Source organism: Myotis lucifugus, unplaced genomic scaffold, assembly GCF_000147115.1.
Source record: "Myotis lucifugus unplaced genomic scaffold, Myoluc2.0 scaffold_22, whole genome shotgun sequence".
Taxonomy (NCBI): Eukaryota; Metazoa; Chordata; class Mammalia; order Chiroptera; family Vespertilionidae; genus Myotis; species Myotis lucifugus.
In genome coordinates this window covers 3,834,763-3,851,167 of record NW_005871070.1, presented here as the reverse complement: position 1 = coordinate 3,851,167, position 16,405 = coordinate 3,834,763, and the positions used below count along the sequence as shown (strand labels likewise).

Sequence of the window (16,405 nt, the reverse complement as noted above, 5' to 3'; positions counted from 1 at the left end):
CCTCCCTGGTTGGCCGACCTCCCGCGTCCCTCCCCAGCCCCTATTGTGCACTGGTGGGGTCCCTCGGCCTGGTCTGCACCCTCTCACAATCCGGGACCCCTCTGGGGATGTCAGAGAGATGGTTTCAGCCCGATTCCGCAGGCCAGGCTGAGGGACCCCCATGGTGCACAAATTCGTGCACCAGGCCTCTAAAATATATATATATATATATATATATTTATGCTTTTTAAAGAAAAAAACAAGACATATTATGTGGTTTTAAATTTACATACACTGACTAGTATATGAATAAATTTGATACAGAAATATCAAATAGTAACAGACATTATTAAAAGATGGAAAAATATTAATATACTGTGTTATTTATCCTAAAAATCTCTCTTTTTTTAAATCCTTGCTCTAGGCTATTTTTTCCATTGATTTTTAGAGAGTAGAAGGGAGAGGGAGAGACAGAGAAAAACACTGATGTGAGAAAGAGACATTGCTTGGTTGCCTCCCACATGACTCCCAACCAGGGCCAGGAGACTGCAACCGAGGTACCTGCCCTTGATCAGAATCAAACCCTTCAGTCCGCAGGCCGATGCTTTATCCATTGAGCAAAACTGGCTAGGGCCACCCTGAAAATCTCTTGATCACATTCAATTTTTTATGTGCTTGTTAAAAATGTACAGGGATAAATTTATTGTAAGCTATTTTGTACACGTCATTCTGTACATTAATTCCCGAGGAAGCCTATCTCTGAGAGACTGCTCCTTTTCCTCTAGAAGCAGGCTGGGGGTGGAGAGCTCGGGACCCTGGGACACAGCCTTGGGGTGCTATTATATTTTTATAAATTATTGATTTAATGCATCAGGTAGAAAAAAATCCTCAAAATATACTGTATATATGAAGGTTTACCAGTAGAATCTAGTATATTAGATGCACCTGCTTAATAATACTAGAACTGAGCTCTATTCCTAACTATGTAAATAGGTAATAATTAGTAAAATGCTCCATTATTTTGGGATTCTAGTCCTAAATTCGATTAGAGGTGAATTATAGTAACTCTTCATGTTTAACTGTAGCCGTTGGCCACTATAATGTACGGTGAAGCAATTTGCAACAAATCTTCACGCTTAAGTACTTAGTTAAGTATTAATATACTAGAGGCCCGGTGCATGAAATTCGTGCACGGGGGTGGAGAGGGGTGTCCCTCAGGCCAGCCTGCACCCTCTCCAATCTGGGACACCTTGAGGGATGTCCGACTGCCTGTTTAGGCCCGGTCCCACTGGGCAGTCGGACATACCTCTCACAATCCAGGATTGCTGGCCCCCAACCGCTTGCCCGCCTGCCTGCCTGACTGCCCCTAACTGCTTCTGCCTGCCAGCCTGATCACCCCCTAACCACTCCCCTGCCAGCCTGATCGACACCTAACTGCTCCCCTGCCAGCCTGGTCACCCCTAACTGCCCTCCCCTGCCAGCCTGGTTGCCCCCAACTGCCCTCCCCTGCAGGCCTGGTCGCCCCCAACTGCCCTCCCCTGCTGGCCTGATCGCCCACAACTGCTCTCCCCTGCTGGCCATTTTGTGTGTTGGAGTGATGGTCAATTTGCATATTACTCTTTTATTAGATAGAATAAACTGATAAAGAAAATAAGGGGAAGGATTTGAAAGCTTCAAATGAAAAAAATCTGCTTAAAGAACTTAATTTTCAAATAGAACAAGCAATCTTAAAGGGTAAAATTTTCAAATGTTTTCTTACTAGCATACAGATGCATAGTCACATTTACATCCAGTTATCATAACCCCATTGATAATAACAGCTGCAGCCAACGTTTATTAAAATTTATGTATTCCCCCATCTTAATGGCAAAAAGTGTGAAGTGCTTTATATGTATTTTTTCATTAATCTTCGGAACAATTCTGTGAGGTATATACTTTTATCCCAAATGTAAAGATAAGAAAACACAGAGTTCAGAGGGCAATGTAACTTGTTCATAGTTACAAAGTTAGTAATTGGCAGACTCATGGCAGGTGTGTCTAACCCTCAAATCCAACCTCTCAACCTACATTAAACTCAACCAATATTTACTGAACAGATTCTACATGAAAGTGATGCCCTTGTCTTTAAAAAATTTAGAATTTGTACACAAATATATTTACTGTTATAATAGAGGCTGGAAACATGGTTGCGTGGAAAAAGCCTGGACTTGAAATCTTACAGACTTGAGTTTGAAAACTGCCTGGTCAGCTGTGACTTTACATAGTTACTAAATGCTCAGTCCTCTCATCTTAAATTAAGGGGGACAAAACAGGGAGCAGGAAGATAATTGCTCATTTTAAAAGATTTTTAAAAATTAAATGAGATAACATATGGAGATGACTGGTGTATTAGCTGGTACATAGTAGGTGCTTAATAAATATTAACTACCATCTTTCCTAAAAATGTTACAAGAATATGAAGAACAATAAATTCTGGTTAGAGAGAACAGATAAGAGTTTTAATTTTTTGATGAGATAGATTTAAACCCAAAACTGAAAATGGGATGTAAAAAGGAAAATCAGAGCAGTTCAGGTAAGAAGAGTGAGGGGTATGTTTAGTTGATAGTAAGCCAACTCAGGTGCCTGGACTAGAGTGTATTTCAAAGGGATATGTATGTGATTCTGAAAAGATGGATTGGGTCCTCATCAGAAGGCCTGGAAAAGCCTAAGTAAATAAATTGGATCTTATTTTATAGGCAAAGGAAAACCACTCAAGAGATTTTGTTTTTTTTCAGGTAACTGACATAATAGTCATGTAAATGTGAATGACAATTTGATAGGGAAGACCTCAGAAGCCAGGAAATCAATTAGAAGTCTATTATAGTATACTAGAGGCCCGGTGCACAAAACTTTGTGCACTCGGGAGGGTCCCTCAGCCCGGCCTATGCCATCTTGCAGTATGGGACCCCTATGGGACCCCTCGGAGGATGTCCACCTGCTGGCTTCCTGGGGGATCGGGCCCAAGTTGGCAGTCAGACATCCCTCTGGCAGCCCAGGAGCCCTTAGGGGATGTCCACTTGCCAGTGGGGAGCAGGCCTAAGCTGCAGTCAGACATCCTTAGCGCTGCTGAGGAGGTGGGAGAGGCTCCCACCACCACCGCTGTACTGGCAGCTGGCAGCCTGGCTTGTGGCTGAGCAGAGCTCCCCCTGTGGGAGCACACTGACCACCAGGGGGCAGCTCCTGCATTGAGCATCTGCCCCCTGGTGGTCAGTGTGTGTCATAGTGACCAGTCATTCCCAGTCGTTCTGCTGTTAGGGTCAGTTTGCATATTACCCTTTTATTATATAGGATAGAGGCCTGATGCATGGGTGGGGGCTGGCTGGTTTGCCCTGAAGGGTGTCCCGGATCAGGGTGGGGATCCCGCTGGGGTGCCTGGCCAGCCTGGGTGAGGGGCTGATGGCTGTTTGCAGGCTGGTCAAGCCCCCTCCAGTGGGAACCCTCACCCCATGGAGATTTGGCCAGCCTGGGTGAAGGGCTGATGGCTGTTTTCAGGCTGGCCACACCACCTTTAGGGTGGGGGCTCCCCACTAGGGTGCCTGGCCAGTCTGGGTGAGGGGCTGAGGGTCGTTTTCAGGCTGGCCAAGCCCCCCGGCGATGGAAGCTTCCAGTCTCTCCTTCTTTCTTTTTTTTTTTTATTCTGGGATTTATTTACCTTCTATAATTGAAACTTTGTAGCCTTGAGAGGAGCTCAGAGCCGGCCAGGGCGGGCGGGAGGGAAGCCTCCTGCTTGCTCCAGCTCCGTGGCCATGGCCAGCTGAAAGCAGGTATCTGGGGTTTATTTACCTTCTATAATTGAAACTTTGTTGCTTTGAGTGGAGCTCAGGGCCCACCATGGCAAGCTTGGCTTCCTCCATCATTGGGGCAACCAAGCCTCCTGCTTGCTCCAGCTCCGTGGCTGTCGGCCGCCATCTTGGTTGGGTTAATTTGCATATAGTCGCTCTGATTGGCTGATGGGCGTGGCTTAAGGCGTAGCGAAGGCACAGTCAATTTGCATGTTTGTCTTTTATTAGTGTAGACTAGAGGCTCGGTGCACAAAATTCGTGCATGGGTAGGGTCCCTAGGCTTGGCCGGTGATCAGGGGTGATGGAGGCTTTTCTTCCGGCTACTGGCCGGGGCCTCCCTTCCCTGGCTGCCGGTTGGGGCCTTCCTTTGTTCTGTGCCGCCCCCTGGTGGTTAGCACACATCATAGTGAGTGATCGAACTCCCGGTCTCCCTGTCGAACTCATGAGGGGACACTTTGCATATCAGCCTTTTATATATATAGATCAAGACAGAAATAATGAATGGCTGAAATAGTTCAGATATAGTAGAAAGTATAAAAGACATGGAATTAAAACAAAATAAAAACTATAAATAATTGGCTAAAGAGGAAAGAAAAGTAATGAATCAAAATAATGTCCTGATATGGTAACTGGACAGATGGCATATTTTCTTAACCTAAGAGATGAAATGAAGCCAAATCCACATTCATATAGACAATGGCAATTATAAATTTGCAGATAACATTTAAAAACAAGAACACAATCTCCTAACATAAAACACAAAGGAACTGTCATGAACTTTTGATACTCAAAAATGTACCTTAGGTTGCCATTATTTACTTGTGCAAAATTTGAAAACTATTGAGTAATTTTGTATTTCAAGGTATCCAAATTTTAAAATCCTTAACAAAGGTCATTATGAAAAATAAATAAGAAATTACTTACTTGAATAATTTTCAAGGGAGAATCAGGCTGGTAAATCTGAAGTCTAGGTACATAGTGAACGAGCATGTGAAGCATGTTACAAGCTACATGGGCTACTGTTTTATTAGTAAACTGTAAAAATAACAAAAAAAAGAAAAACACATAAAAATTTCTTCCTGAACTATTATGCATCAATGCATTAGCTGCTAAAAAATTTTAAACTTCATATTTTTTGTCATTCTATATTTATGTGTTTATTAAAGTATTATTAGGAAGATAAATATACAGCTGCAAAAGATAAAAAACACACAACTCATTCCAAAGACACAATATTATTTTTTCCTTTGTAATGCTTGACTGTCCTCATTTAAGCCTTATTCCATTTTTTCTTACCTAGATTTTTACAACAGCCTCTAATAGTATTACCAATCTTTCCCCATTCAAATCTACTAGACACAATACTTCCAAAATAATCTTCTGAAGAACTCCTCTGATGTTAATATTCTCTATGCTTAAAACTCTTAAATGACTCCCCAGTGGCATAAAGTTATCCTTTTTATGCTTATCTCTCTATGATCAAATCCTACCCACTCTTCAAGCCATGACCAAAAGTTTCCTCTTTCCAAAGTCTTCTCTGGTACCTAAGTCAAAGTGATCTCTGCTTCCTCTGAACTCAATCAGCAGTTTACATACACCACTCATTTGGTTATCTCAGCTTTTTATACTTTATTCCTCTTATTTTAATCTTTTCCAGCATCAGACCATTAATCTCTTGAATCTAGTATTTACAATTCTTTTCATTCTGGTATCCCTTGCTCTGCCTAACAAAGCACCTCAAACTAGTATATGCTCAGAATTATCTGTCAAATCGGTAATATTTGTACATTGTATCTTTGGAGTCCTATACAGATAGTGTATTATAAGTCTTAAGACAGAAAAAATATTATGCTTCTGTTCAGAAACAGAAAAAAATATCCATTTATTCATTTAGACTCCCGAAATAATTAGGTTATTTCTGAACAAATCTTATTTTGGCCACAAGGAGGCCATTTAACTTGAATGATAAAGTAAAAAAAGTTGAGCAGCTCAAGAATTCAGAAGTAGTAAAGATCAAATAGTAGGTTAAAAAAAATACTGATAAAGAAAAAACAAACAACCTATGTTGTTAAATGACTGGTTTCCTTTTTAAGAGCCACCTATATGTTTCCTATGGACAAAGCCAAATACATAAAAAGATGACTTAGGATCACTCTTAAAGAAAAAGTCAGGAGCAAGGAAATAATGTAATAATAAATTAATGAAAACATTTATTAAAGAGCACAACATTTAATTAACATTTGGAGAAAAATAATCATGATTCTATACTATTTTAATATATTCCACTAAATAGTTTTTTTTTGTTTGTTTGTTTTTTTACCTTTAAGGAAACACAAATTACATTCAGAGCTTCCTTAATTTGAGGATGATGAGACTCATGGACTAGTTCTTCACAAATCCAAATACCTAAACTGCAAAGTGCTACACATCTGCAAAAAAAGGCAACCAATAATGATACAAATAAAAATGTATGAGCTTTTAAAGAAATGAAACCACCATTACAACCAAACATCCACAACTAGCCAACATAGAATGAACATGCACTGTTTAAGTAAATTGACCAATTTGTTACTTTGTACGTTAGCTCTTCTTAGGAAGAGAAAGGAGGATGAAAGCACATCCCTAAAACTTTAAATCTAATTTTCAATTATAATTTATTAACAAAATCATAGGCAGAGATAATATAAAGGATTTTTCTAACAAACCCATATTAAGAAATTGATATTTTCATAAAGATTCCCAAACATATATGTAACCTGTTTTCAAAAAGGAAAGAATGTCATTTGATTAACTGATAGCAGCAAAGTGAACTTAAGCAAACTCAAACTCTTTAAAAAAACAGATTAGGTACACAAATAAAATGCATATACTTCATAAAGGGATTCCAATAGAAACAGAACTTGTAGGATTTTTGCTTTGTTGCTTAATGTCTTCATTTCCCTACTTGAACTGTATCAGCTTGAAGGGAGTACTTTGCGATCACAATCAGTGGAATTCCATTAGTGTGTTCAAATATAAGCTTCTGATGACGAATATAATGGTTCTATGAACAAAAAAAATTGACTCCTTCTAGGATCCTAGTTATATACGTGGTATGTCCTGGTACTGATATTCTTAAATTCAGTGGAATGCTAAATTCAGAACAATTCAATGCAGTAACATTTTACTGAACACATTGGATCAGAAGTTCTTACGCTTCTCTTTTAGTCTAGCATAGTGTCAATGCTATAAATTGTTTACTATCAAAACTACCAGAAAGTCTTTTAAGCAAGTCTACTGCTTTATTTTTTCTCTTCCATTGTCTATCTACCCATGAATCTTAGATAATATTTATAGATCTAAATAACCAAATTTCATGGTTAGCAGTAGAAAGAGCTGTAATCATCAAGTAACATTAAACTCTAAAGTGAGGCAAAGCTCTCCACGGAAGCAGCTAACTAAAGGCACAGACTGGGAGTACAACTGCGTAACAGGCTTTTTCCTTTTTCTTTTGTGATCACACACCTGCGTACACAGTTTCCTACATTCCTAAAGATGTCCAAATAATCTAAATTATTCCCAGTATTGCTCAACTCTCTGCTCCATATCAATTTTGGGGGTATAAGCATCTGAGGCAGTGGTTATCAACCTTCTGGCCCTTTAAATACAGTTCCTCATGTTGTGACCCAACCATAAAATTATTTTCGTTGCTGCTTCATAACTGTAATGTTGCTACTGTTATGAATCGTAATGTAAATATCTGATATGCAGGATGGTCTTAGGCGACCCCTGTGAAAGGGTCGCTCAACTGCGAAAGGGTCGCGACCCACAGGTTGAGAACCGCTGATAAGGCCTATTCTTAATAAAAGCTATTGTGTTAATGATTCCCAAGTCTTTCTGGGCATCTATGTTTTAGGCTTCAATATTCTTTACTTGAGAGGCAACATAGTTAAAAAGAAACACACAGAAAATCTAGAATCTGAAACTCTGGGTTCAAATCTGGTTCAGCCATTATTATTTATGCATCTAATAAGGCTCTGAAGACAAACTATCATAGTTTTAATCATGGCTCTGCCATTGCTGGGTGATAGGGATAATTATTTAAATACTCTGGGCTCCTATAATAGGGAAGATACAAATTGTATCTGTCTTCTAGAGTTGTTATAAATGAGGTAATAAAGTATTTAGAACAGTGTCTGGCACTTAGAAAGGACTTAATAAATGTTAGCTTTCTAAGACATCGGTTTCATGCTAGCGAACTTGGAAGAATAATGATGGTTCCATTAATTTCTTAGAATTGTGATGAGGAATAAATAAAACAATATTATAGGAAAATTCTTGGAAACTTAAAAGATTGTCATTATTAACATAGAAAATACTAGAGAATTAATATTTAAAATGATCACATTTGAGGGTAAAGCTACCAGAAATGAAAATATGGTATAATGGAAAAGACAATGTCATTTTCTAGGGATGTCCAGCATTAAAATGAAATTAAAATAAAAAATTTACTCAAAAAGATTTGTGGTTTTTAAAAAACATTTTTTTTATTGATTTCAGTGAGGAAGGGAGAGGGAGAGAGAGATGAAAACATCATTGATAAGAGATAATCATTGATTGCCTGCTGCCCTCATGCCCCCTACTGGGGATCAAGTGTGCAATTCGGGCGTGTGTCCAGACTGAAATCGAACCCTGACTTCCTGGTACATAGGTTGATGTTCAACCACTGTACCAGACCAGCCAGGCTCAAAGAGATTTGTTTTTAGTTAACTTGACTAATAAGTGAGAAAAATATGGAATTGAATTAAAAAGCTGGAGCTATGTCTCATTTAAGCAAACTACTCATTTTACATTATTTTTACTGGTGGAAAAAATAAGAGACTTAAATTAGAATTAATATTCAAATGGTCAAAGCCATGATCTGCACTTTCATTAACCTGGGTCAAAAAGATATGTAGGTAATTGGAAAAGAGAAAGCTTTGCAGAGATGTAGGTCAGAGGAGGAGTAACACAGGCTACTTTTGAAGCTAATGACATTTTATTAGAATTAGATTCAAGAAATATAATACTATATGAATTAAGGATATTTGGGGATGAGAAGAAACATGATGCGATATTGGCAACCAGCTGATTTAAGTCTCAACCTTTTTAAAAAAAGTTTAGTAAAATAGAAAATGACAAGTTTTTGCCCCTAAATAAGGCATTTAAAAAGGAAAACACTCTAATATCTTATATTTATAATGTAATACATATTTATATAATATATTATATATGTAAACCACATATATATTACTTATATTCTATTTTTTTAAAATCCTGATCAAATATTTATTAATATCAATATATACTATTTTCTTAAATACAGTCAGTACATTATATTCTGTAATAAAAATATTTTATTTTAATTCAATTTAAGTAACATTCACTGGGTAACTACTACTACAATTAAAGGTATTGCAGAAAAGACTGAATACATAATCTAAAGGGAAAGCAAAATATATTTAAATATATAATTGAAAAAGTCATTTTCAATACTGAGGGTAGAGGTACTAAAACGGGTGACTAATATTTTATCTTTTTAATGAAAGAAGGTTCATATTTAAATCATGATAAAAAGTATTTATTCATACAAATAATTTGAATTTGTAATTTAGAATAGCTTTTGTGTATCTGAAACAATGTGGACTGTTAAATAATCTAACCAACTTCTAAGGTGAGACTGCAAACACAGAATAGTTATAACAAGTCTTAAGAATATCTGACCTACCGTGCAGGGCCAGAGGGCTCATCTCTTGCTGAGCTTAATACAGTTTTGATTATAAGTTCCTAAAATAAGGAGGAAATAGTAGCAATGAGTAAGAGTTCATTCGTTAATTCAACAAATATTTATTAAATGGCGACTATGGCAGGTGCTAGGAACACTATCTACAGTAATAAAAGACAAAGATGCTAAGTGACCATACCTTCGCTATGCCCCAAGCCACGCCCACCAGCCAATCAGAGCAACTCTATGCAAATTAACCCAACCAAGATGGCGGCCGACAGCCACGGAGCTGGAGCAAGCAGGAGGCTTACTTGCCTGGGCAATGGAGGAAGCCAAGCTTCCTGCCTTCTCTGAGCCGGTTGTGGCCTCCACTCATGGCAACAAAGTTTCAATTATAGAAGTCAAATAAATCCAAGATACCTGCTTCCAGACAGCCTCCACTGGGAGCTTGGGTGGCTGGGGGCTGTGGCCAGTCTGCAAACAGCCATCAGCCCCTCACCCAGGCTGGCCACACCCTCATGGGGTGAGGGTCCCGCTGGGAGGCTTGACCAGCCTGCAAACTGCCATCAGCCACTCACCCAGACTGGCCAGGCACCCCAGCAGTACCCCCCCACCCTGAAGGGGGTGTGGCCAGCCTGAAAACGGCCCTCAGCTCCTCACCCAGGCTGGCCAGGCACCCCATTGGGGACCCCCACCCTGAAGGAGGTGTGGCAAGCCTGCAAACAGCCATCAGCCCCTCACCCAGGCTGGCCAGGCACTGCTATATAATAAGAGGGTAATAGGCAAATAGACCCTAACAGCAGAACGACTGGGAATGACTGGTCACTATACACACACTGACAACCTGGGGGCAGATGCTCAATGCAGGAGCTGCCCCCTGGTGGTCAGTGCGCTCCCACAGGAGGAGCTCTGCTCAGCCACAAGCCAGGCTGGTGGCTGCCAGTACAGCGGTGGTGGTGGGAGCCTCCCCCACCTCCTCAGCAGCGCTAAGGATGTCTGACTGCAGCTTAAGCCTGCTCCCCGCTGGCAAGTGGACATCCCCTGAGGGCTCCCGGGCTGCCAGAGGGATGTCTGACTGCCAGCTTAGGCCCAATCCCCTGGGGAGCTGGCCTAAGCCAGCAAGTGGTCATCCCCTGAGGGGTCCCAGATGCGAGAGGGCACAGGCCGGGCTGAGGGACCACCCCCGAGTGCACAAATTTTTGTGACCAGGCCTCTATTCCTATATAATAAAGAGGTAATATGCAAATTGAGCATCACTCCAACACACAACGTGGCCACCCCCATGTGGACACAGATGGCCGGCAAGGGAGGGCAGCTGGGAGGGACCAGGCCAGCAGGGAAGGGCAGTTGGGGGCAACCAGGCCTGCAGGGGAGGGCAGTTGGGGGCAACCAGGCCTGCAGGGGAGGGTAGCCGGGGGCGACCAGGCCGCAGGGGAAGGCAGTTAGGGGTGATCGAGCCAGCAGGGGAGGGCAGTTGGGGGTGACCGGGCTAGCAGGGGAAGGCATTTGGGGGCAACCAGGCTGGCAGGAGAGGGCAGTTAGGGGCAATCGGGCTGGCAGGGGAGCTGTTAGGCGTTGATCAGGCTGGCAAGGGAGAGGTTAGGGGGTGATTAGGCTGGCAGGCAGAAGCGGTTAGGGACAATCAGGCAGGCAGGCGGGCGAGCGTTTGGGAGCCAGCAGTCCTGGATTGTGAGAGGGATGTCCGGCTGCCCGGTGAGATCGGGCCTAAACAGGCAGTCGGACATCCCTTGAGGTATCCCAGATTGGAGAAGGTACAGGCTGGCCTGAGGGACACCCCCCACCCGTGAACAAATTTCATGCACCGAGCCTCTAGTATTGAAGTAAAACCAACAGTCTTTGTTCTCATGTACATACTTTTAATAGTCTAATATTATTCATAAAATTAGCTAAATAAATAAAACAATGGTATAGTCTGAATGTTTGTCCCCTCAAAATTCATATGTTGAAATCCTAACTTCTAGAGATGATGGTATTAGGATGTGCTTAGGTCATGAGGGTGGAGCCTTTATGAGTGAAATTAATGCTCTTACAAAAGAGACTCACACAGAGCTCCCTGGCTCTTTTTACTTTGTGAGGCCACAGGGAGAAGGCCCAGGATGAACCAGGAAGAGGTCCCTCACCTTAAAACGACTATGCTAAACCTCTGATCTTGGACTTCTCAGCCTCCATAAATATGAGAAATAATTTTTTGTCATTTTTATAAGCAACCCAGTCTGTAATATTTTGTCATAGTAGCCAAAGATAACTTTTTACTGATTTTTCACTTGAAATTTTAAAAAAGTTTTATAAACAATTAGAAGCATATCTGCTCCTAATCAGTCACTATTATCTTTATTTTTAAGTTTCAGTATTTAGAGTGAGTTCCATCAGCAATTATATAGTCACTTTAATTGTGCACCATCTTCTGTTCAAGCCTGTTAATGCTTTAGGTACATGGGATCCCAAACCTCAATTTCTACAGCAGAACAGAATATTCCATTACATTACGTTTGATTCCTCACATTGGGAAATTGGGAGAGGGAAGAGTCAATATGCAGGTTTAATGCCATCTTAATCTAAGAAGCCTATATTATCAGCATAGGATCTGGCACATAGAATCTTACCTAATAATAGACAAACCTGTAAACTGACCATACCTTCGCTACGCTAACCAGCCAATCAGGAAAGTATGCAAATTAACCCAACAAAGATGGCGGTTAATTTGCATACGTAGGCTCCAAGCGGCGGAGCAAAGCCAGACGGCCCCAGTGCCAGTGGAGCGAAGCCAGACAGCCTCGGGGCCGGCAGAGGGAAGCCGGATGGCCCCGGGGCTGGAGTAGCAAAGCCGGACGGCTCCGGGGCCGGCTTCGGCTGGAGCCCGGCCAGAGCGAAGCCTGGGTCCCGGGTGCCAGAGGCAAACCGGTGCCAGCAGCCAAGGGAAGGGAAAGCCTATTGCACGAATCTCTTCATGCAACAGGCCTCTAGTGTTTCAATAATAAGAAAAAACATTTCCAAAGAAGTTATAAACACAAAAAAGGCTATGCTCCTAATAAATACTCCAGCCTGTGTTCTGAGGCTGGTTAATGTTCTTTAAAAATTGTGTGGATTTCTAAGAAAAGAAAGAATACACATTTTATTGAATATACATTATTATTATACATCATTTAAATGCTAACAATTAACATCTGATTTCTTACCTTAACATCTGTAAATTGAGACACAGCAATATCAGGAATATTGGGATGAAGAGCAGGCAGTTCACAATATAAGTTAGGAAAGCAAACTAAAGATCCCAGAAGAACTTGCGCTTCCACTCTTGGTGCCTACAAGTAACCAGATTTTTTAAATCTTTAAAATATATTAGTATTATTAAGTTATCAGAAAAATTACTTTATCACCTAACCATATTACACAGAGAAGTAAGCGAATAAGACAAAATTAATAAAGAAACAGGGAAATACAAAAAGATTCAAGTTTTCATTTATGTTTTCCATATAGACTCCTATCATTCTCAAGAAGGGCAACAAATAGCAGAGCTTTCCTCAAGAGCAGCTAATAAGCCGAAATTAGCCTCAGTTAATAAGACCATAAATTTTTAAAAAGCTTAACAGCACAAAATTACCCTAGTTTTAAGGAAAAATATACTTTTGTTTTAAAGGCAACTCATACATCATAACACACTGATCTTTTTTAAAAAAGTTTTATTACATTCATTAGGATGATACTGGTTAATAAATACCACATTGTTCTAAAACATTCAAACACATGGAGACTAAATAGCATGTTATTAAACAATGAATATATTACCAATGAGGCCAAGAAAGAAATAAAAAACTTCCTGGAAACAAATGAAAATGAACACACAACAACCCCAAAATCTCGGGGCCCAGGAAAAGCAGGCATATCTCAAAAAACAAGAAAAATCACCAATAAACTATTTAACCCTACAACTTAAAGAACTAGAAAGAGAACAATAAGAAAAGCCCAAAGGAAGTAGGAGGAAGGAAATAAAGATTAGAGCAGAAATAAATAACATAGATACTAAAAAAAACAATACAAAAAAATCAATGAAACCAAGAGCTGGTTCTTTGAAAGGATAAACACAATTGATAAACCATCAGCCAAACTCATCAAGAAACAAAGAGAGAGGACCCAAATAAATAAAATCAGAAACAAAAGTGGAAAAGTAACTACAGACACCACAGAAATACAAAGGATTGCAAGAAAATACTATGAACAACTCTATGCCAAGAAGCTAGACAATGTGGATGAAATGAAAAATTCCTAGAAAAATACAATCTCCCAAAACTGAATCAGGAGTAATCAAAAAACCTGAATAGGCCAATAACAACTGATGAAACAGAAGCAGTAGTCAAAAAACTCCCAGCAAACAAAAGCCCAGGTCCAGATGGCTTCACAGGGGTGTTTTACCAAACATTCAAAGAAGAACTAACACCTGTACTCCTCAAACTATTTCAGAAAATCCAAAGGAACACTTCCAAACTCTTTTTATGAGGTCAGCATTATCCTAATTCCAAAACCAGATAAAGACACTACAAGAAAAAGAATTACAAGCCAATATCCCTGATGAATATAGATGCTAAAATCCTCAACAAAACATTAGCAAATCACATCCATATTAAAAAGGCCATACACCATGACCAACTGGGATTTATTCCAGGGATGCAAGACTGGTACAATATTCGCAGATCAATAAATGCGATACATCATGTAAATAAATTGAAAGTCAAAAATCATATGATCATATCAATTGATACAGAAAAAGCATTTGACAAAATCCAACACCCATTTTTGATAAAAACTCTCAGCACAGTAGGAATAGAGGAGTACATCTCAACATGATAAAGGCCATATATGACAAACCTATAGCCAACATCATATTCAATGGGAAAAAACTAAAAGCATTTCCCCTAAGTACAGGAACAAGACAGGAATGTCTGCTTTCACCACTCTTATTCAACAGAGTGCTGGAAGTGCTAGCCACAGCAATCAGACAAGAAGAAATAAAAGGAATCCAAATTGGAAAGGAGGAAGTAAAACTCTCATTATTCGCAGATGACATGGTATTGTACATAGAAAACCCTAAAGATTCCACAAAAAAACTACTAGATTTAATAAATGAATTTGGCAATGTAGCAGGATACAAAATCAACACCCAAAAATTGATGGCTTTTTTATACACCAATAATGAATTCTCAGAAAGAGAAATTAAACAATCCCATTTACTACTGCAATAAAAATTAAGATACTCAGGAATAAACTTAACCAAGGAGGCAAAAGACCTATACTCAGAAAATTACAGGAAGCTGAAAAAAGATACAGAAGGAGATATAAACAAGTGGAAGAATATACCATGTTCATGAATTGGTAGAATCAACATCATTAAAATGTCCATACTACCCAAGGCAATCTACAGATTTAATGCAATCCCTATTAAAATGCTAATGGCATATTTCACAGAGCTGGAACAAATACTCCAAAAATGTATATGGAATCAAAAAGACCCTGAATAGCTGCAGCAATTGGAGAAAGAAAACCAAAGTTGGAGGAATCACAATACCACATTTCCAAGTTACAACTACAAAGCCACCGTAATCCAAAACAACCCTGGTACTGGCTTAAGAACAGGCATATAGATCCAATGGGACAGAATAGAGAACCCAGAAATTGACCCAAGCCATTATGCTCAATTAATATTTGACAAAGGAGGCAAGAGCATACGTTGGAGTCAAGACAGTCTCTTCAATAAATGGTGTTGGGAAAATTGGACAGATACATGCAAAAAAATGAAACTAGACTACCAACTTATGCCATACATAAGAATAAACTCGGATAAAAGACTTAAATGTTAAGTCATGAAACCATAAAAATCCTAGAAAAAGCATAGGCAGCAAAACCTGAGACATCTCTTGTAGCAATGTTTACAGATACATCTCCTAAGGCAGTGAATACTAAGGAGAAAATAAACAAATGGGACTACATCAAAATAAAAAGCTTCTGCACAGCAAAAGAAACCATCAACAAAATGAAAAGAGATCCCAGCGTATGAGAAAACATATTTGGCAATGATACATCAGATAAAGGGTTAACAGCCAAAATATATAAGGAACTCAAGACAACTTAACAAAAGGAAGACAAATAATCCAATTAAAAAATGGACAAAGGACCTCAATAGACACTTCTCCAAAGAGGACACACAGATGGCCAAGAGACATGAAAAAATGCTCAAAGTCACTAATCATCCAAGAGATGCAAATCAAAACGACAATGAGGTACCATCTCACACCTGTCAGAATGGCTATCATCAAAAAATCAACAAATGACAAGTGCTGGAGAGGATGTGGAGAAAAGGAACCCTAGTACACTGCTGGTGGGAATGCTGACTGGTGCAACCATTATGGAAAGCAGTATGGAGTTTCCTCAAAAAATTAAATATGGATCTGTCATTTGACCCAGTGATCCCACTTCTAGGAATATATTCTAAGAAACCCAAAGCGCCAGTCAGAAAGAATATATACACCCCTAAGTTCATAGCAGCACAATTTACAATAGCTAAGATCTGGAAACAGCCTAAGTGCCCATCAGTAGATGGGTGGATAAAAAAGCTGTGGTACATTTATACCATGGAAGTCTATGCAGCTGTAAAAAGAAGGATCTCTTGGCTTTTGAGACAGCATAGACCAGGGGTGGGCAAACTTTTTGACTCGAGGGCCACAATGGGTTCTTAAACTGGACCGGAGGGCCGGAACAAAAGCATGGATGGAGTGTTTGTGTGAACTAATATAAATTCAAAGTAAACATCATTACATAAAAGGGTATGGTCTTTTTTTTTTTTTTTTTA

The 16,405-nt window shown here is 39.7% G+C and overlaps 1 protein-coding gene across 15 annotated transcripts in view; it reads right to left on the bottom strand.

Moving 5' to 3' along the window:
• Positions 1-16,405, bottom strand: part of RALGAPA1 (Ral GTPase activating protein catalytic alpha subunit 1) — a 281,001-nt gene that overhangs the window by 122,666 nt on the left and 141,930 nt on the right. For 13 of the 15 annotated variants that reach the window (XR_002828508.1, XM_023751509.1, XM_023751508.1 and 10 more), the window contains 4 exons: positions 12,741-12,866; positions 9,547-9,605; positions 6,121-6,229; positions 4,725-4,835 (listed from right to left, as the gene is read on the bottom strand). Coding sequence is in view for 14 of the 15 variants with exons in the window: in XM_023751509.1 (XP_023607277.1) it covers positions 4,725-4,835; positions 6,121-6,229; positions 9,547-9,605; positions 12,741-12,866 (405 nt within the window). In the remaining variant the exon portion in view is untranslated. The remainder of the gene's footprint in view (positions 1-4,724; positions 4,836-6,120; positions 6,230-9,546; positions 9,606-12,740; positions 12,867-16,405) is intronic. The other 2 variants (XM_023751506.1, XM_023751510.1) reach the window with 2 other exon arrangements.